Here is a 23,712-nt window from a genome sequence, read left to right on the forward strand (position 1 = left end):
AGGGGCTGTACTTGTACATCAAGCTGCCTCGTGCTACAATGCATCTGAACACAAAGTTATTAGCATTAAGTGAATTGTTAGCTACAGATACAAAGACCGCAAAACAACACATTGCTCGCCCACAGGTATGTCTGTCCAAGTGTTCCTTATGCCACGGAGATGTTCATAGCAACGTCGGAAGGGATCCCGTAGTTTTCCTTAAGCGTGTTCCCTCCATCCCTCCCTTCCTTCCTGCCTCGGTTGCTAGGTGTGACCTTGAGCTGTGATCAGAGGCGAGCTATTATATTTGAGATTACCCATATTCCACCTCTTCAGCAAAGTTCTTCATATTCTGTTGTAAATGAATGGAGAAACCTGGTCTGCCAGGGTCTGGTGCCAACACGCAGCCTATTGACGAAGTGTATGGAGGGAATCGACCTGCAAAACCCCATCGAGGAAGTTTTCGGCTGACATTTAGATTTTTACATAAACTATCTCCATAGATTCGTTGGGTGGTTGAACGTTCTTCGTCTTCACACACTGACTGATCAGATTGATGGATGGCCCGATAGGAATGATAAATTGATGGGTAGACAGATAGGTGGAAGGATAGATACAGACAGGCGGATGGGCGGGACATCAACATTGTTAGAGAACATGCCTCAAGATTCTCTGTCAACTTGGTCAAATAGAGATGAACACATATCTAGAGAGATGGATAGACAGACACTCAGACAGAAAGACAGACACTCAGACAGAAAGACAGACACTCAGACGGATAGACAGACACTCAGACAGATAGACCGACAGACACTCAGACAGACAGATAGACACTCAGACAAACAAACAGACATTCAGACAGACATTCAGACAGACATTCCGACAGACAGACATTTAGACAGACACTCAGACAGACAGACATTCAGACTGACAGACATTCAGACTGACAGACATTCAGACTGACAGACATTTAGACAGACACTCAGACAGACAGACATTTAGACAGACACTCAGACAGACAGACATTCAGACTGACAGACATTCAGACTGACAGACATTTAGACAGACAGACATTTAGACAGACACTCAGACAGACAGACATTTAGACATTCAGACTGACAGACATTTAGACAGACACTCTGACAGACATTTAGACTGACAGACAGACATTTAGACATTCAGACAGACAGACAGACAGACAGACAGACAGACAGACTGACAGACACTCAGACTGACAGATAGACAGACAGACAGACAGACAGACAGACATTTAGACATTCAGACTGACAGACAATCAGACAGACACTCAGACAGACACTCAGACAGACATTTAGACATTCAGACTGACAGACACTCAGACAGACACTCAGACAGACAGACACTCAGACTGACAGACACTCAGACAGACACTCAGACAGACACTCAGACAGACAGACACTCAGACTGACAGACACTCAGACAGACAGACATTCAGACAGACATTTAGACACTCAGACTGACAGACACTCAGACAGACACTCAGACAGACATTCAGACAGACATTCAGACTGACAGACACTCAGACAGACAGACACTCAGACTGACAGACACTCAGACAGACACTCAGACAGACAGACACTCAGACTGACAGACACTCAGACAGACACTCAGACAGACAGACACTCAGACTGACAGACACTCAGACAGCAGACACTCAGACTGACAGACATTCAGACTGACAGACATTTAGACAGACAGACATTTAGACAGACACTCAGACAGACAGACATTTAGACATTCAGACTGACAGACATTTAGACAGACACTCTGACAGACATTTAGACTGACAGACAGACATTTAGACATTCAGACAGACAGACAGACAGACAGACAGACAGACAGACAGACAGACAGACAGACAGACAGACAGACAGACAGACAGACTGACAGACACTCAGACTGACAGATAGACAGACAGACAGACAGACATTTAGACATTCAGACTGACAGACAATCAGACAGACACAGACAGACACTCAGACAGACATTTAGACATTCAGACTGACAGACACTCAGACAGACACTCAGACAGACAGACACTCAGACAGACAGACACTCAGACTGACAGACACTCAGACAGACACTCAGACAGACACTCAGACAGACAGACACTCAGACTGACAGACACTCAGACAGACAGACATTCAGACAGACATTTAGACACTCAGACTGACAGACACTCAGACAGACACTCAGACAGACATTCAGACAGACATTCAGACTGACAGACACTCAGACAGACAGACACTCAGACTGACAGACACTCAGACAGACACTCAGACAGACAGACACTCAGACTGACAGACACTCAGACAGCAGACACTCAGACAGACATTTAGACATTCAGACTGACAGACACTCAGACAGACACTCAGACAGACATTCAGACAGACATTTAGACACTCAGACTGACAGACACTCAGACAGACATTCAGACAGACATTCAGACTGACAGACACTCAGACTGACAGACACTCAGACAGACAGACACTCAGACAGACATTTAGGCAGACAGACATTTAGACATTCAGACAGACATTTAGACATTCAGACTGACAGACATTTAGACACTCAGACTGACAGACACTCAGACTGACAGACACTCAGACAGACAGACACTCAGACAGACATTTAGGCAGACAGACATTTAGACATTCAGACTGACAGACAGACATTTAGACAGACATACATTCAGACAGTCAGACCAACAAACCAAGATAAAGCTATGCTAAGAACTCAGATCCTCTCACACCTCTAACCCTCTCTCTCTCCATTCATCCCTCCTTCACCTCACCCATCTCTTTCTCCATCCATCCCTCCTTCACCTCACCTCTCTCTCTCTCTCCATCCCTCCTTCACCTCACCCTCTCTCTCCATCCCTCCTTCACCTCACCGTCTCTCTCCATCCCTCCTTCACCTCAACCTCTCTCTCCATCCCTCCTTCACCTCACCCCTCTCTCTCCATCCCTCCTTCACCTCACCCCTCTCTCTCTCCATCCCTCCTTCACCTCACCCCTCTCTCTCTCCATCCCTCCTTCACCTCACCCCTCTCTCTCCATCCCTCCTTCACCTCACCCCTCTCTCTCTCCATCCCTCCTTCACCTCACCCCTCTCTCTCTCCATCCCTCCTTCACCTCACCCCTCTGTCTCTCCATCCCTACTTCACCTCTCCCCCCTCTCTCTCTCTACGTCCCTCCTTCACCTCACCCCTCTCTCCCTGTCTCCTTCAGCTGCTGAGGGACATCACCCCGAAGCGTCGCACCAGGCGTCAGCTGAGCCAGGCGGATGGCAAGAAGCCATACATCACAGCCTGCTTCAAGCAGCTCCCCACCTCGTTCACCCTGGGCACAGAGCACCGCCACAGCAGCTGTGAGAGCAAACCTCTGGAGCCCGGGCAGGAATACGTCTTCTTCCTACTGGCTGAGCTCAACACCACCGCCGGGGTGAGTACCGGTGACGTGCACATGCACATTCAGACACAACCTTAGCACATTCAGACACACTCTGAGCACATTCAGACACACCCTAAGCACATTCAGACACACCCTGACCACATTCAGACACACCCTGAGCACATTCAGACACACCCTGAGCACATTCAGACACACTCTGAGCACATGCAGACACACCCTGAGCACTGAGCACATTCAGACACACTCTGAGTACATTCAGACACACCCTGAGCACATTCAGACACACCCTGAGCACTGAGCACATTCAGACACACTCTGAGCACATTCAGACACACTCTGAGCACATTCAGACACACTCTGAGCACATTCAGACACACCCTGAGCACATTCAGACACACCCTGAGCACATTCAGACACACCCTGAGCACATTCAGACACACTCTGAGCACATTCAGACACACCCTGAGCACATTCAGACACACCCTGAGCCCTGAGCACATTCAGACACACTCTGAGCACATTCAGACACACTCTGAGCACATTCAGACACACTCTGAGCACATTCAGACACACCCTGAGCACATTCAGACACACCCTGAGCACTGAGCACATTCAGACACACCCTGAGCACATTCAGACACTCTCTGAGCACATTCAGACACACCCTGATTCCTGAGCACATTCAGACACACCCTGAGCACTGAGCACATTCAGACACACCCTGAGCACATTCAGACACACCCTGAGCACATTCAGACACACTCTGAGCACATTCAGACACAACCTGAGCACATTCAGACACAACCTGAGCACATTCAGACACACCCTGAGCCCTGAGCACATTCAGACACACTCTGACCACATTCAGACACACTCTGACCACATTCAGACACACACCCAATCCATATACTTTACAGTAAGGCGATAACTCTGGTCATCATACCAGATGTGTGAGTGAATTCATGAAAGGTATGTTCATATGTTATGCATAGGTATACTACTTCTAAATTGAATTGCATTGAGCTCTTATCTACATTTGATATCTCTCTATTTGTTTGCAGCTACATTACATGCATAAGTACCACTCAGTTCTATTGTGTTTTTATTTCATTTATTTTATTTCAACTTTAATTAACCAGGTAGGCCAATTGAGAACAAGTTCTCATTTACAACTGCGACCTGGCCAAGATAAAGCAAAGCAGTGTGACACATACAACAACACAGAGTTACACATGGGATAAACAAACGTACAGTCAATAACACAATAGAAAAATCTGTATACAGTGTGTGCAAATGGCGTAGTGGAAAAGTAATTACAATTTAGCAATTAACAATGGAGTGATATATGTGCAGATGAGGATGTGCAAGTAGAAATACTGGTGTGCAAAAGAGCAGAAAAACAAAAACAAATATGGGATGAGGTAGGTAGTTGGTTGGATGGGCTATTTACAGATGGGCTGTGTGTGTACAGCTGTAGCGATCGGTAAGCTGCTCTGACAGCTGACGCTTAAAGTTAGTGAGGGAGATATAAGTCTCCGACTTCAGTGATTTTTGCAATTCTTTCCAGACATTGGCAGCAGAGAACTGGAAGGAAAGGCGGCCAAAGGGGGTGTTGGCTGTGGGGATGACCAGTGAGATATACAGTCGTGGCCAAAAGTTTTGAGAATGACACATTAATTTTCACAAAGTTTGCTGCTTCAGTGTCTTTAGATATTTTTGTCAGATGTTACTATGGAATACTGAAGTATAATTACAAGCATTTCATACTTGTCAAAGGCTTTTATTGAGAATTACATGAAGTTGATGCAAAGAGTCAAATTGCAGTGTTGCCATTCTTTTTCAAGACCTCTGCAATCCACCCTGGCATGCTGTCAATTAACTTCTGGGCCACATCCTGACTGATGGCAGCCCATTCTTGCATAATCAATGCTTGGAGTTTGTCAGATTTTGTGGGTTTTTGTTTGTCCACCCGCCTCTTGAGGATTGACCACAAGTTCTCAATGGGATTAAGGTATGGGGAGTTTTCTGGCCATGGACCCAAAATATTGATGTTTTGTTCCCCGGGCCACTTAGTTATCACTTTTGTCTTATGGCAAGGTGCTCCATCATGCTGGAAAAGGCATTGTTCGTCACCAAACTGTTCCTGGATGGTTGGGAGAAGTTGCTCTCGGAGGATGTGTTGGTACCATTCTTTATTCATGGCTGTGTTCTTAGGCAAAATTGTGAGTGAGCCCAGTCCCTTGGCTGAGAAGCAACCCCACACACGAATGGTCTCAGGATGCTTTACTGTCGGCATGACACAGGACTGATGGTAGCGCTCACCTTGTGTAGCTTTTTCCCGAATGCCCCAAACAATCAGAAAGGGGATTAATCTGAGAAAATGACTTTACCCCAGTCCTCAGCAGTCCAATCCCTGTACCTTTTGCAGAATATCAGTCTGTCCCTGATGTTTTTCCTGGAGAGAAGTGGCTTCTTTGCTGCCCTTCTTGACACCAGGCCATCCTCCAAAAGTCTTCGCCTCACTGTGCGTGCAGATGCACTCACACCTGCCTGCTGCCATTCCTGAGCAAGCTCTGTACTGGTGGTGCCCCGATCCCACAGCTGAATCAACTTTAGGAGACGGTCCTGGCGCTTGCTGGACTTTCTTGGGCACCCTGAAGCCTTCTTCACAACAATTGAACCGCTCTCTTTGAAGTTCTTGATGATCCGATAAATGGTTGATTTAGGTGCAATCTTAATGACAGCAATATCCTTGCCTGTGAAGCCCTTTTTGTGCAAAGCAATAATGACAGCACATGTTTCCTTGTAGGTAACCATGGTTGACAGAGGAAGAACAATGATTCCAAGCACCAGCCTCCTTTTGAAGCTTCCAGTCTGTTATTCGAACTCAATCAGCATGGCAGAGTGATCTCCAGCCTTGTCCTCATCAACACTCACACCTGTGTTAACGAGAGAATCACTGACATGATGTCAGCTGGTCCTTTTGTGGCAGGGCTGAAATGCAGTGCAAATGTTTTTTGGGGGATTCAGATCATTTGCATGGGAAAGAGGGACTTTGCAATTAATTGCAATTCATCTGATCACTCTTCATAACATTCTGGAATATATGCAAATTGCCATCATACAAACTGAGGCAGCAGACTTTGTGAAAATTAATATTTGTGTCATTCTCCAAACTTTTGGCCACGACTGTACATGCTGGAGCGCGTGCTATGGGTCGGTGTTGCTATGGTGACCAGTGAGCTAAGATAAGGCGGAGCTTTACCTAGCAAAGACTTAGAGATGACCTGGAGCCAGTGGGTTTGGCAACGAATATGTAGCAAGGACCAGCCAACGAGAGCATTCAGGTCGCAGTGGTGGGTAGTATATGGGGCTTTGGTGACAAAACGGATGTCACTGTGACAGACTGCATCCAATTTGCTGAATAGAGTATTGGAAGCTATTTTGTAAATGACATCGCCGAAGTCAAGGGTCGGTAGGATAGTCAGTTTTACGAGGGTATGTTTGGCAGCATGAAGGAGGCTTTGTTACGAAATAGGAAGCCGATTCTAGATTTAATTTTGGATTGGAGATGCTTAATTTGAGTCTGGAAGGAGAGTTTACAGTCTAGCCAGACACCTGGGTATTTATAGTTGTCCACATATTCTAAGTCAGAACCGTCCGGAGTAGTGATGCTAGTCGGGCGGGCAGGTACGGGCAGCGATCGGTTGAATAGCACGCATTTAGTTTTACTAGCATTTAATTAGGGATCGGCATCCCGTCAACGGGACAGTTGTAAATCATTCAGTGCCTTGTGTCACCATTGCAGATTTTAGAGAAACAACAAATGTCGGTACATATAAGTGTCTTATATCGGCTGAAAACTTAAATTCTTGTTAATATAACTGCACTGTCCAATTTACAGTAGCTTTTACTGCGAAAAATGCCATGCTATTGTTTGAAGAGAGCTCTTAACAACAAAACACTATTTTCATCGCGATGGGTTTGATAAATTCACCTCTGAAGGTGAAATGTGTACTTATATTCTGAAATCTTGCTCTGATTTATCATCCAAAGACACCCAGAGATAACATGAAGTGTCGTTTTGTTAGATAAAATCCTTTTTCATATCCTAAAAAGGTCCATATAGCATGCACGATCGATTTTGTATTTCCACGCGTTCAATTTGCAAAGAAAGGAATCTGTGAAAATCTAACCCTAAACGTTGTTTCAACCAGTCAAATCACGTTGGTATGTATTCCTCAGAGATCCTAGAACGTAACCAGACTTCACTATATCATTAGGGGTGTAGTATATCCTATAGGACACCATATTTGGTCAGAGAGCGACGCCTTCATGGCACGCCGATGACGCGGGCGGTCTTCACTTGAATGACTCTAACTTTGTCAAATAAGCACCAATCGGGGTCGAACAAAGCTAGCTAGATAGCCAATGAGCTGGGCTTTACGGGAGTACCCGGAACCTTGTATATGTCATAAAATGTAGCTACTAACCTTGTACGACAGCATGCCTTTTCCTTTTGGACAAAACTTATAAGAATATTCAGTTATGAAGTTATAAAAACTGGTTGATTTGCAAATGTTGAACTTATAATATGGCTACTAATACTGGAAAAGCTAAATCAAAATCCAAGTATACAGATTTGACGATATTCTTGCAGAAAAATGTAAAATGAATGCAAATGTCTCTTTCACGATTTGCCCAAATGTACCTTGGTGACTTCACACTAAATGTCATGTAGTTTGTTCATACTTCAACTTATCCTTCTGAAACTTTGCACATACACTGCTGCCATCTTGTGGACACCATCGGAATTATGGATGGCTGAAACAGGGACCTTTCTTTTGCATTTCAAAGATGGTGGTAGAAAAAAAACTTTTTGTTTTTTCTTTGTATTTTCTTCTACCAGAACTATTGTATTATATTCTCCTACATTCAATTCACATTTCCACAAACTGCAAAGTGTTTCCTTTCAAATGGTACCAAGAATATGCATATCCTTGCTTCAGGGCCTGAGCTACAGGCAGTTAGATTTGGGAATGTCATTTAGGCAAAAATTTAGAAAAAAGGGCTATCCCTAAGAAGTTTTAAGAGCAGTTGGAGGCCACGGAAATAATGTTGTATGGCATTGAAGCTCATTTGGAGGTTTGTTAACACAGTGTCCAAAGAAGGGCCAGATGTATACAGAATGGTGTCGTCTACGTAGAGGTGACCCCTATATCAATCTCTCTCTCTCTCTGTGTAGAAAATGTTTGCGGCCAGCCCATACACGGACTTAGTGGTGACCCCAGAGCTAGAGGCTGATCCTCTGCCCATGGAGACAGGTGGGGACGGCCTCATCTGGGTGGTGGGGCCCGTCCTGGCCGTAGTCTTCATCATCTGCATCGTCATCGCCATCCTCCTCTACAAGAAGTGAGTTACGTCGTAGGGGATTCTGGGGGATGTAGGCTGAAGGGGATTGTGTAGTCTGTTCTGTATGTTGGAGGAGGAGGAGGAAGAAGAGGAGGGACTGGGGGGATCGGAGACTTGGAGGAGTTAGTGAAAACCAGGGAAATATCAACGATGATATTTTTTACTTGAATGAGAGATATCTAAAACCTTATTTTAACTTAAAAAATACGTTAAATCTGAAGTATTTAAATTTAAAGTGTTTTGGGTCTGGAGCAAACAAACAGTTAAAGTGTATCTGCTTCTGTTTTAACAGTGTTGTAGGCAACAGACTGTCTATCTAAGAGAGCCCCAGTAGTATACAATAACTATGTGCTGGGTGACTGAAGTCAGTTCACCTTGACATTTCCCTCCCCTTCCCTCCAAGCTCACCAAGACTCACACACAGTCATACTCACAGAAACACTCATACACACACGGACCGACCAGCTCCTCCAAATGCTGATGAACTCTATCTATCTAGCGCTGCAAGGCGGCAGCCCCTGTGAATTTTTAAATGCTTTGATTTCTCTCTCCCCCCCTCTCTCTCTCTACGGCTTTCCCTCTCTCTCTCTCCTTGTGTTGTGTTTTCCCCTCTTTATATATCGATTTGAAACTCCATTTCTTTCTCTGGGAAGCAGCAAACCTGACAGGTAAGGCTTAGCTGTACTTTATTGGTGTGTGTGATTTTTAGACGAGAAAATAACCTCTCTCAGCATAAAATGTATTTGTAATCAGTCGGGGGTGAAACAATGGGAGGGGAAAAGACGGTTCGCTAGATACTGTATGCCTCTCGACGGTTTCGTTTATTTTTTACTTTTGCCGCCGAAGTTGTAGCAGCTGTACTGAGCGCTTCTTGTTTGTGCGTGGACTATGAAGGGTGGCTGTTTTTGTGTTGTTGGTAGCAGTACTGAGCACTTCTTGTTTGTGTGTGGACTGTGAAGGGTGGCTGTTTTTGTGTTGACGTTGCACGTCTTTGTTTTCCTCCCCCCTCCAAAGCCGCAAACGAAAGGAGTCAGAGCCCAGAACAAAATGTCTGCTGAACAACGCAGAGATCACCCCCCACCACCCCACAGACCCAGTGGAGATGAGACGCATTAACTTCCAGACCACAGGTACGGCCTGGAGACGTTTAACAGCATTGTGGGGACCTATGATGGAACCCACCCACATACACACACAGACACGTTTAACAGCATTGTGGGGACCTATGATGGAACCCAACCACATACACACACAGACACGTTTAACAGCATTGTGGGGACCTATGACGGAACACACCCACATACACACACAGACACGTTTAACAGCATTGTGGGGACCTATGACGGAACACACCCACATACACACACAGACACGTTTAACAGCATTGTGGGGACCTATGACGGAACACACCCACATACACACACAGACACGTTTAACAGCATTGTGGGGACCTATGACGGAACCCACCCACATACACACACAGACACGTTTAACAGCATTGTGGGGACCTATGACGGAACCCACCCACATACACACACAGACACGTTTAACAGCATTGTGGGGACCTATGATGGAACCCACCCTCATACACACACAGACACGTTTAACAGCATTGTGGGGACCTATGATGGAACCCACCCACATACACACACAGACACGTTTAACAGCATTGTGGGGACCTATGATGGAACCCACCCTCATACACACACAGACACGTTTAACAGCATTGTGGGGACCTATGATGGAACCCACCCACATACACACACAGACACGTTTAACAGCATTGTGGGGACCTATGATGGAACCCACCCACATACACACACAGACACGTTTAACAGCATTGTGGGGACCTATGATGGAACCCACCCACATACACACACAGACACGTTTAACACCATTGTGGGGACCTATGATGGAACACACCCACATACACACACAGACACGTTTAACAGCATTGTGGGGACCTATGATGGAACACACCCACATACACACACAGACACGTTTAACAGCATTGTGGGGACCTATGATGGAACCCACCCACATACACACACAGACACGTTTAACAGCATTGTGGGGACCTATGATGGAACACACCCACATACACACACAGACACGTTTAACAGCATTGTGGGGACCTATGATGGAACACACCCACATACACACAGAGACACGTTTAACAGCATTGTGGGGACCTATGATGGAACCCACCCACATACACACACAGACACGTTTAACAGCATTGATGGGACCTATGATGGAACCCACCCACATACACACACAGACACGTTTAACCGCATTGTGGGGACCTATGATGGAACCCACCCACATACACACACAGACACGTTTAACAGCATTGTGGGGACCTATGATGGAACCCACCCACATACACACACAGACACGTTTAACAGCATTGTGGGGACCTATGATGGAACACACCCACATACACACACAGACACGTTTAACAGCATTGTGGGGACCTATGACGGAACACACCCACATACACACACAGACACGTTTAACAGCATTGTGGGGACCTATGACGGAACCCACCCACATACACACACAGACACGTTTAACAGCATTGTGGGGACCTATGACGGAACACACCCTCATACACACACAGACACGTTTAACAGCATTGTGGGGACCTATGATGGAACACACCCACATACACACACAGACACGTTTAACAGCATTGTGGGGACCTATGACGGAACCCACCCTCATACACACACAGACACGTTTAACAGCATTGTGGGGACCTATGATGGAACACACCCACATACACACACAGACACGTTTAACAGCATTGTGGGGACCTATGACGGAACACACCCACATACACACACAGACACGTTTAACAGATTTTAGGCTTAATGTGGTGTTTTTGACATATCCGGTTTCATGACACCAGATATGAAAATCAAGTTCAGAGTGCTGTTACTTCATTTGTGTTTCTCCATTTCCAAAAACATACCAGCCCTTCACAATAACCATAAGACCCTATTTCTCTGGAAAATGTACAGACGTGGTTTCTGTATTAGAACATCTTTCTCAAAACCCGGTCCTGTACGTTTAGTCCACCATCCTTCTCCTGACATCACTGTCCTCAAATATTACGTTGTTCATCATCTCCCGAGTGGCACAGCGGTTTAAGACACTGCATCTCAGTGCAAGAGGCATCACTACAAACACTTCTCGGTCTAAAGCCTTGGCTGACATTTCCCTGTCATCTCTCAGTCATCTCTCAGTCATTTCTCAGTCATCTCTATCTATGCCCAGTGTCTTTGTCACACACTCCCCCCATCCTTCTCTCTTCTCCTTACTCCCGTATAATGTTTTCCTCTCTCCCTCCCTCTCTCCTTGTCTATCAGTCGTCAATCTTCCGTCGCCAATCTCCGGTCCATCAAAAGGCTCACATTTCAAAGGACCTAATCTCCGGCGCTGCCTGGTGATCCCGTAGTTTGGTGCAGGCAGACTATACTTTGAACCCCCACCGACTTTTTGCATTGGAAGACAGAGCAAAATCTCACTGGGCTTCCAACACACCCAAACCCCCACTTGGCACAGACGTCAGTTCAATGTCTAGTTTTGATATACATTTGATTGAGTTGTCAACTAACGTAAATTTGACATGAAATCAACAGAAAAATGTCACCATGTCATTGGATTTAGGTTAACAGTGAAAAAAGACGAAATACCTTTACGTTGATGACTTTTTGCAAATCCAGTCAGTTTTTCATAGATTTTTATTTGGGTTGAATTTATGTGGAAACAATGTTGATTCAACCAGTTTTTGCCCAGTGGACAGACACACACAACTTCCACTATCTGAACCCTTCTCCTTTATCACACGCTCTATTGTAGGGCTCATTCTCCCAGCACGGACCCGGTAATGGCAGGGAAAATTAGCATGATGGCCTTTTCATGTTATTTGTCTCTTTTCCTTCCAGTACATTCTGTCGTCCTCCGCCTCTCTCCTCCCAGACTCCTCCACTGCTCCATTGATAAGAAAGAGAAACCTTGTTACAGCGTCTCTCTCTCTCTATGCCACACACATTCTACATGTTATTGTGTCCTCTTATCCTTTCATCCATCATTTCATTGAATTAAATGTCATTATCTCTTCACTCTGAGAAGTTCATTTTAACTGACATTTTAGCAGGGCGGCAAACATTTGCAAACATCCCCATTAGCTAATAGTGGCCATTGGTCAAATGATCATACTCCAGTACACTTGAGGGGCCCTCCAGTACAACCCAATGGAGCATAATGTCCTCAAGCCCATGCCTGCACATTGACCCCAGCCTTGGGTTAGCATGAAATCTGTTTTAGATTATAATTCAGATGCTAAACTAGGCTAAACTTGTATGTATGTGTGTGTGTGTGTGTGTGTGTGTGTGTGTGTGTGTGTGTGTGTGTGTGTGTGTGTGTGTGTGTGTGTGTGTGTGTGTGTGTGTGTGTGTGTGTGTGTGTGTGTGTGTGTGTGTGTGTGTGTGTGTGTGTGGCTCTGGTCACGTGATGACTGAGCTGGCGCTCTCTCATCATTATCTTAAGGTTTGTGCTCCAGGTCCGTCTCCAGACTTGCCTGGCTAGTGAAGCACAACTTAGTGGATATCTGTCGTCTTCCCCCTCCAAACCCTCCCTTGTGTTTAACTACCTTTTCTTCCCACAAGTCCACAAAAGCAGACTCACACACACACGTCTTCACCCCTTCACCCCTCGTCTGCTTCATCCCCCTCTCTCTGAACTCTGCTGGCTCCCTGACCCCCTCTTCAACCCTCTCTCTCTGAACTCGTCTGTTGGTTCCCTAACCCCCTCTTCATCCCTCTCTCATCCCCCTCCCAGACACTCTTCTTGTCTCTTCATTTTCAATTATTGAGTCAGATTCTCACATCAGAGAAGCCTGACCAGACGATTTACGGGATGTGTTGTGTTATGTCATGTGTTATGTTATGTGTTATGTCTTGTGTTATAAGCAATAAGGCCCGAGGGGGTGTGATATATGGCCAATATACTCTGCGTTGCGTTGTGCCAAGCACAGCCCTTAGCCATGGTATATTGGCAGTATACCACAAACCCCCGAGATGCCTTGTTACTCTTATAAACTGGTTACCAATGTAAGTAGAGCAGTATAAAGATCTATATGACAACACATCTGACATACCACGGCTTTCAGCCAATCAGCATTCAGGGCTCGACCCACCAAGTTTATAATGTGTTATATCTTGTGTTATATATTGTGTTATATCTTGTGTTATGTCTTGTGTAGTAGCTGCTAGTCAAATATGACAGTTTTTCCATTTCCTGAAAATAAGATGTTGAAAATACAAGGTTTTCTTCCGAGAGTGAACATTTTTACTGAAATTGTTGTTCTCCTTACTTATGCTGTTTGAGGGCTACAGTTAGCCACAATATTCAATGCTAAAAAAGAGATAATGTACTCAGGTTTTCACCAACAAGTGCCCTTCCAGTGTACTGCATTGCAGCACTGGGCTACTGTGTCTTAGTGGCCCAGAGTTCTTGAATAGAATGTTTTTGTGGCCCAGAAACTGAATTCGCTCTCCTTTCCTGTCCAGAGTAATGGGCAGCTGCAGTGCCATTCTTCAGTGACCTCACATTGACCAAACAGACAAGGTGTGAGGATGACTTCCACAGATGGCTCTCCTTCTGCCTGAGTAGAAAGACAGACACAAGCCTAAGAGGGTGTAGCTGCGACACAGCCTTTACTGTCATGGATCTTCTCGACAGACTGTGAACTGTCACAAGTGTTTCCATTAACTCCAGCTCATCAGCCCAGACTATACAACTGTTGGCGAAATATGCAGATGCTTTTACACAACTTCCTCTAGCAATGCCTCTCTCACAGACGTCTGGCAAAGGGGCTTTTCATTTTACAAAAGAAATATAGCCGTTTCCCTTCCTTTCTTCCTTCCATTCTTTCTGTCGCCGTCTTTTATGATGCCAACCTTCTTACCTTATGTAAGAGAAACAAAATCAATTTCTGACTCACTCCTGGTTATGACTGCTGAGGCCAGGAGGCTTTATACAGGAGTTTCAATCGAGCAAGAGTGATGGACACCCGTGGCAAACAAACAACTCTCGCTGCCACCGCGACACTGATTGGAATTTGCCGGTGGGTGGGAGGAGGGTCAGGGTGTACTGCTGAAAGTGTGTGGCCTACTTTCCCCTTGCCAGACACTCAGGACCCCCCCCGAGAAGGACCTCAGAGGAGGACCACCATGTTGCCTGTACAAAAGAACACAAAGATCAGAGAGCAATAACATTGGTAAACATTTTGTGAATAAGTGAAAGATTGAGATACTTTTGTCTCGCTCTGTATGTGTTTCTTAACCTCTTGGGGCTAGGTGGGACGCTAGCGTGCCACCCGTGGTGCACTCCATCAACAGCAGGTGCATTTCAAGAGCGGCAAATTTGAATCCAAATAAATGTCAAAATTCAAATTTTTCAAAAATACAACTATGTTACACCATTTGAAAGATAAACATCTCCTTAATCTAACCACGTTTTACGATTTCAAAAAGGTTTTACGGCGAAAGCATAAATTTAGAGTATGTTAGGACAGTACATTTACAAGAGTTGTGTGTAATGTTTTGTCAAGTCAAAGACAGGGTCACCAAAACCATAAAACCAGCTAAAATGATACACTAACCTTTTACAATCTCCATCAGATGACACTCCTAGGACATTATGTTAGACAATGCATGCATTTTTAGTTCTATCAAGTTCATATTTATATACAAAAACAGCGTTTTACTATGGCATTGATGTTGAGGAAATCGTTTCCCTCCAATAACCGGCAGTCAAGTCAGCGTCACAAATTAAATAATTAAAATTAGAAAACATTGGTAAAATATTATATTGTCATTTAAAGAATTATAGATTTACATCTTTTGAACGCAATCAACTTGCCAGATTTAAAAATAACCTTACTGGGAAATCACACTTTGCAATAATCTGAGCACTGTGCCCAGAAAAATACGCGTTGCGATACAGACTAGACGTCATGTTGGGGAGATCTAAAATCGAAAATACTATGTAAATAATCCATTACCTTTGATTCTCTTCATCAGATGTCACTTCCAGGTATCACAGGTCCATAACGAATGTAGTTTTGTTCAAAAAAGCTCATCATTTATGTCCAAAAATCTCCGTCTCGTTAGCACATGATGTAAGCCAGCCGGACTTCTCGTCATGAACGAGGGGAAAAAATATATTTCCGTTCGTTCAAACATGTCAAACGTTGTATAGCATAAATCATTAGGGCCTTTTTTAACCAGAACATGAATAATATTCAAGGTGGACGAATGCATAGCCTTTTATAACGTATTGGAACGAGGGTACCCAACATGAAGTAGCGCGCCAGGTGTCTAATGGGACATCACCGTTCCATGGCTCTTGTTCGGTCAGATCTCCCTCCAGAAGACTCAAAACACTTTGTAAAGGCTGGTGACATCTAGTGGAAGCAATAGGAAGTGCCAAAATATTCCTAAACCCCTGTGTTTTTCAATGGGATAGGTTTAAACTCAATACAACACATCAGGTATCCACTTCCTGTCAGAAAATGTCTCAGGGTTTTGCCTGCCAAATGAGTTCTGTTATACTCACAGACACCATTCAAACAGTTTTGGAAACTTTAGAGTGTTTTCTATCCATATATAATAAGTATATGCATATTCTAGTTACTGGGTAGGATTAGTAACCAGATTAAATCGGGTACATTTTTTTTATCCAGACGTGCAAATGCTGCCCCCTAGACCCAACAGGTTAAACTGTTTTATTTTTAGGTTAAGTGTTTTCATAGACTTGTTTTTGTTTATATTGTAAGTTTGCTATCCTTCACAGATTCTGGTCTGAGCAGTCCTCTATGTGAAGCCGATTTTTACTATGCAAGTTAGTCCGCATTTAGCTCATGTGTTTGTCCAATCTGTCACGGCTGTCGTAGGAATGAGCAGACCAAAGTGCAGCGTGTGTCGTTCCACATTTTATTTATACTGTGAAACTATGCAATACATAAATAAACTGAATGACAAAACACAACAAACCGTGACGCAGAGGTGAAACATACACTACTCAAGATTAATCTCCCACAAATCCAGGTGGAAAAAACCCCTACTTAAGTATGATCTCCAATTAGAGACAACGAGGACCAGCTGCCTCTAATTGGAGATCATCCCAAACAAACCCAACATAGAAATACAAAACTAGAACCTGAACATAGAAATACAAAACCTAGAAAAACACCCCCTGTCACGCCCTGACCTACTCTACCATAGTAAATAACATCTTACTATGGTCAGGACGTGACACTCTCACATTATTTTAGATTTTCTAGCACTGCCCCCATTTACAAAGTTTATTTCCCACATGTTGCAATTTCAGCACAAATTTCATTTTTTTTGTAGGCCAGCTGTTTTGACTTCGGTTGTATTTTCAGTTGTGATATTCTCACAGAGCTGTTTGGCTGCGCATTAATCCACTATACGTAACCTCGACTATCACTTCTGCTGATGTAGAGAAATTGGGTTTTTACAGGAGTTCTGTCTTTTCACTCCCCTCCATCCCTCCTTTCCTCCTTTCCTCCCTCCCTCCTTCCTTCCCTCGCTCCCTCCCTCCTTTTCTCCCTCCCTCACTCCTTCCTTCCTTTCCTTCCTTCCTTCCTTCCTTCCTTCCTTCCTTCCTTCCTTCCTTCCTTCCTTCCTTCCTCCCTCCCTCCCTCCCTCCCTCCCTCCACCATTGCTCTAATTCCAATCTGAACTGACTTGGTCTTTCTGCGCTCTACTAGATAACGAGCAGAATTAATTAAAGACCCTGGCAAACAATGGTTCGACATTTGATCGCCTCTTGTGGAAAAGGAGCAACGAAGAAAAAAAGAGGAACACGTTTGTTCCCTCCAACTCTCAGACACACAGAGTGTCTTTTATAATAAACATTTAGAAACAGGCTCCCCAAGGTGCCAGGGCTATCAAAAGGAAACAGGCTCCCCAAGGTGCCAGGGCTATCAAAAGGAAACAGGCTCCCCAAGGTGCCAGGGCTATCAAAAGGAAACAGGCTACCCCTAGTGGCCAGGGCTATCAAAAGGAAACAGGCTTCCCCTAGTGGCCAGGGCTATCAAAAGGAAACAGGCTTCCCCTAGTGGCCAGGGCTATCAAAAGGAAACAGGCTCCCCCTAGTGGCCAGGGCTATCAAAAGGAAACAGGCTCCCCCTAGTGGCCAGGGCTATCAAAAGGAAACAGGCTCCCCCTAGTGGCCAGGGCTATCAAAAGGAAACAGGCTTCCCATAGTGGCCAGGGCTATCAAAAGGAAACAGGCTCCCCCTAGTGGCCAGGGCTATCAAAAGGAAACAGGCTCCCCCTAGTGGCCAAGGCTATCAAAAGGAAACAGGCTCCGCCTAGTGGCCAGGGCTATCAAAAGGAAACAGGCTCCCCCTAGTGGCCAGGGCTATCAAAAGGAAACAGGCTCCCCCTAGTGGCCAGGGCTATCAAAAGGAAACAGGCTCCCCCTAGTGGCCAGGGCTATCAAAAGGAAACAGGCTCCCCCTAGTGGCCAGGGCTATCAAAAGGAAACAGGCTCCCCCTAGTGGCCAGGGCTATCAAAAGGAAACAGGCTCCCCCCGAGTGGCCAAGGCTATCAAAATAAATCATTATTTCCCAGACGTATTGACTGCGGCTCTGAGATTGGAAATGTGTAATTAGATGCTAGTTGTGTTTTTCAGAGCCAACTGATCTCAGCTGTTGATTGCTGGGGGAAAACGGACGACTTCCATATTGGAGGATGGGCAGGGGGTAGAGTTGAGAAAGAGAGAGGGAGGGACAACAACTTGTCCTTGAGAGAATTTGCATGCAATTGGCTCGAGTCAATACACACAGTGTAGACTGCTGCTGCTGCGTATAAAGAAGGAAATGGATAAGAAAACAAATTGGATGCGATCAACTCGTTTGTCTTTGGCAGGCCCAAGAACAATACCGATTGTGTGAGTTAAGCAAAGGAAGGATGGAAAATTACATTGCTTTGCAAATCACAGAAAGAGATTCATAAATGGATGTGTTTAGCCATGCCGTAGAAAACAGGCGTGCTTAGCCATGCCATAGAAGACAGACATGCTTAGCCATGATATAGAAAACAGACGTGCTTAGCCATGATATACATTTACATTTACATTTAAGTCATTTAGCAGACGCTCTTATCCAGAGCGACTTACAAATTGGTGCATTCACCTTATAATATCCAGTGGAACAACCACTTTACAATAGTAAATCTTTAAGGGGGGGTTAGAAGGATTACTTTATCCTATCCCAGGTATTCCTTAAAGAGGTGGGGTTTCAGGTGACTCCGGAAGGTGGTGATTGACTCCGCTGTCCTGGCGTCGTGAGGGAGCTTGTTCCACCATTGGGGTGCCAGAGCAGCGAACAGTTTTGACTGGGCTGAGCGGGAACTGTGCTTCCTCAGAGGTAGGGAGGCGAGCAGGCCAGAGGTGGATGAACGCAGTGCCCTTGTTTGGGTGTAGGGCCTGATCAGAGCCTGAAGGTACGGAGGTGCCGTTCCCCTCACAGCTCCATAGGCAAGCACCATGGTCTTGTAGCGGATGCGAGCTTCGACTGGAAGCCAGTGGAGAGAGCGGAGGAGCGGGGTGACGTGAGAGAACTTGGGAAGGTTGAACACCAGACGGGCTGCGGCGTTCTGGATGAGTCGTAGGGGTTTAATGGCACAGGCAGGGAGCCCAGCCAACAACGAGTTGCAGTAATCCAGACGGGAGATGACAAGTGCCTGGATTAGGACCTGCGCCGCTTCCTGTGTGAGGCAGGGTCGTACTCTGCGAATGTTGTAGAGCATGAACCTACAGGATCGGGTCACCGCCTTGTTGTTAGTGGAGAACGACAGGGTGTTGTCCAGGGTCACGCCGAGGCTCTTAGCACTCGGAGGAGGACACAAGGGAGCTGTCAACCGTGATGGCGAGATCATGGAACGGGCAGTCCTTCCCCGGGAGGAAGAGCAGCTCCGTTTTGCCGAGGTTCAGCTTGAGGTGGTGATCCGTCATCCACACTGATATGTCTGCCAGACATGCAGAGATGCGATTCGCCACCTGGTTGTCAGAAGGGGGAAAGGAGAAGATTAATTGTGTGTCATCTGCATAGCAATGATATGAGAGACCATGTGAGGATATGACAGAGCCAAGTGACTTGGTGTATAGCGAGAATAGGAGAGGGCCTAGAACAGAGCCCTGGGGGACACCAGTGGTGAGAGCACGTGGTGCGGAGACAGATTCTCGCCACGCCACCTGGTAGGAGCGACCTGTCAGGTAGGACGCAATCCAAGCGTGGGCCGCGCCGGAGATGCCCAGCTCGGTTTTCTATGGCATGCTTAGCCATGATATAGAAGACAGACATGCTTAGCCATGATATAGAAAACAGGCGTGCTTAGCCATGATATAGAAAACAGACGTGCTTAGCCATGCTATAGAAAACAGACATGCTTAGCCATGATATAGAAAACAGACGTGCTTAGCCATGCCATAGAAAACAGGCGTGCTTAGCCATGCCATAGAAAACAGGCGTGCTTAGCCATGCCATAGAAAACAGACGTGCTTAGCCATGATATAGAAAACAGGCGTGCTTAGCCATGATATAGAAAACAGACGTGCTTAGCCATGCCATAGAAAACTGACGTGCTTAGCCGTGCTATAGAAAACAGGCGTGCTTAGCCATGATATAGAAAACAGACGTGCTTAGCCATGATTTAGAAAACAGACGTGCTTAGCCATGATATAGAAAACAGGCGTGCTTAGCCATGCCATAGAAAACAGACGTGCTTAGCCATGCCATAGAAAACAGACGTGCTTAGCCATGCCATAGAAAACAGGCGTGCTTAGCCATGCCATAGAAAACAGGCGTGCTTAGCCATGCCATAGAAAACAGGCGTGCTTAGCCATGCCATAGAAAACAGATGTGCTTAGCCATGATATAGAAAACAGACGTGCTTAGCCAATGCCATATAAAACTGACGTGCTTAGCCATGATATAGAAAACAGACGTGCTTCGCCATGATATAGAAAACAGACGTGCTTAGCCATGCCATAGAAAACTGACGTGCTTAACCATGATATAGAAAACAGACGTGCTTAGCCATGCCATAGAAAACAGACGTGCTTAGCCATGATATAGAAAACAGACGTGCTTAGCCATGATATAGAAAACAGGCGTGCTTAGCCATGATATGGAAAACAGGCATGCTTAGCCATGCCATAGAAAACTGACGTGCTTAGCCATGATATAGAATACAGACGTGCTTAGCCATGATATAGAAAACAGGCATGCTTAGCCATGCCATAGAAAACAGAAGTGCTTAACCATGATATAGAAAACAGACGTGCTTAGCCATGCCATAGAAAACAGACGTGCTTAGCCATGATATAGAAAACAGACGTGCTTAGCCATGATATAGAAAACAGGCGTGCTTAGCCATGCCATAGAAAACAGACGTGCTTAGCCATGATATAGAAAACAGACATGCTTAGCCATGATATAGAAAACAGGCGTGCTTAGCCATGATATAGAAAACAGGCGTGCTTAGCCATGATATAGAAAACAGACGTGCTTAGCCATGATATAGAAAACAGACGTGCTTAGCCATGCTATAGAAAACAGACATGCTTAGCCATGATATAGAAAACAGACTTGCTTAGCCATGCCATAGAAAACAGGCGTGCTTAGCCATGCCATAGAAAACAGGCGTGCTTAGCCATGCCATAGAAAACAGACGTGCTTAGCCATGATATAGAAAACAGGCGTGCTTAGCCATGATATAGAAAACAGACGTGCTTAGCCGTGCCATAGAAAACTGACGTGCTTAGCCGTGCTATAGAAAACAGGCGTGCTTAGCCATGATATAGAAAACAGACATGCTTAGCCATGATTTAGAAAACAGACGTGCTTAGCCATGATATAGAAAACAGGCGTGCTTAGCCATGCCATAGAAAACAGACGTGCTTAGCCATGCCATAGAAAACAGACGTGCTTAGCCATGCCATAGAAAACAGGCGTGCTTAGCCATGCCATAGAAAACAGGCGTGCTTAGCCATGCCATAGAAAACAGGCGTGCTTAGCCATGCCATAGAAAACAGATGTGCTTAGCCATGATATAGAAAACAGGCGTGCTTAGCCATGATATAGAAAACAGACGTGCTTAGCCATGCTATAGAAAACAGACATGCTTAGCCATGATATAGAAAACAGACGTGCTTAGCCGTGCCATAGAAAACTGACGTGCTTAGCCGTGCTATAGAAAACAGGCGTGCTTAGCCATGATATAGAAAACAGACATGCTTAGCCATGATTTAGAAAACAGACGTGCTTAGCCATGATATAGAAAACAGGCGTGCTTAGCCATGCCATAGAAAACAGACGTGCTTAGCCATGCCATAGAAAACAGACGTGCTTAGCCATGCCATAGAAAACAGGCGTGCTTAGCCATGCCATAGAAAACAGGCGTGCTTAGCCATGCCATAGAAAACAGGCGTGCTTAGCCATGCCATAGAAAACAGATGTGCTTAGCCATGATATAGAAAACAGGCGTGCTTAGCCATGATATAGAAAACAGACGTGCTTAGCCATGCTATAGAAAACAGACATGCTTAGCCATGATATAGAAAACAGACGTGCTTAGCCATGCCATAGAAAACAGGCGTGCTTAGCCATGCCATAGAAAACAGGCGTGCTTAGCCATGCCATAGAAAACAGACGTGCTTAGCCATGATATAGAAAACAGGCGTGCTTAGCCATGATATAGAAAACAGACGTGCTTAGCCATGCCATAGAAAACTGACGTGCTTAGCCGTGCTATAGAAAACAGGCGTGCTTAGCCATGATATAAAAAACAGACGTGCTTAGCCATGATTTAGAAAACAGACGTGCTTAGCCATGATATAGAAAACAGGCGTGCTTAGCCATGCCATAGAAAACAGACGTGCTTAGCCATGCCATAGAAAACAGACGTGCTTAGCCATGCCATAGAAAACAGGCGTGCTTAGCCATGCCATAGAAAACAGGCGTGCTTAGCCATGCCATAGAAAACAGGCGTGCTTAGCCATGCCATAGAAAACAGATGTGCTTAGCCATGATATAGAAAACAGACGTGCTTAGCCAATGCCATATAAAACTGACGTGCTTAGCAATGATATAGAAAACAGACGTGCTTCGCCATGATATAGAAAACAGACGTGCTTAGCCATGCCATAGAAAACTGACGTGCTTAACCATGATATAGAAAACAGACGTGCTTAGCCATGATATAGAAAACAGGCGTGCTTAGCCATGATATAGAAAACAGACGTGCTTAGCCATGCTATAGAAAACAGACATGCTTAGCCATGATATAGAAAACAGACTTGCTTAGCCATGCCATAGAAAACAGGCGTGCTTAGCCATGCCATAGAAAACAGGCGTGCTTAGCCATGCCATAGAAAACAGACGTGCTTAGCCATGATATAGAAAACAGGCGTGCTTAGCCATGATATAGAAAACAGACGTGCTTAGCCGTGCCATAGAAAACTGACGTGCTTAGCCGTGCTATAGAAAACAGGCGTGCTTAGCCATGATATAGAAAACAGACGTGCTTAGCCATGATTTAGAAAACAGACGTGCTTAGCCATGATATAGAAAACAGGCGTGCTTAGCCATGCCATAGAAAACAGACGTGCTTAGCCATGCCATAGAAAACAGACGTGCTTAGCCATGCCATAGAAAACAGGCGTGCTTAGCCATGCCATAGAAAACAGGCGTGCTTAGCCATGCCATAGAAAACAGGCGTGCTTAGCCATGCCATAGAAAACAGATGTGCTTAGCCATGATAT

General features: G+C 45.3%; 1 protein-coding gene across 23 annotated transcripts in view; it reads left to right on the forward strand.

The window, feature by feature from the left end:
• ptprsa (protein tyrosine phosphatase receptor type Sa) overlaps positions 1-23,712 on the forward strand; it is a 421,887-nt gene that overhangs the window by 320,858 nt on the left and 77,317 nt on the right. For 13 of the 23 annotated variants that reach the window (XM_045697360.1, XM_045697365.1, XM_045697371.1 and 10 more), the window contains 4 exons: positions 3,249-3,461; positions 8,677-8,843; positions 9,497-9,511; positions 9,858-9,973. In XM_045697360.1, coding sequence (XP_045553316.1) covers positions 3,249-3,461; positions 8,677-8,843; positions 9,497-9,511; positions 9,858-9,973 — 511 coding nt within the window. The remainder of the gene's footprint in view (positions 1-3,248; positions 3,462-8,676; positions 8,844-9,496; positions 9,512-9,857; positions 9,974-23,712) is intronic. The other 10 variants (XM_045697364.1, XM_045697366.1, XM_045697373.1 and 7 more) reach the window with 2 other exon arrangements.

The sequence above is a fragment of the Salmo salar genome, chromosome ssa16 (genome assembly GCF_905237065.1).
Source record: "Salmo salar chromosome ssa16, Ssal_v3.1, whole genome shotgun sequence".
Classification (NCBI taxonomy): Eukaryota; Metazoa; Chordata; class Actinopteri; order Salmoniformes; family Salmonidae; genus Salmo; species Salmo salar.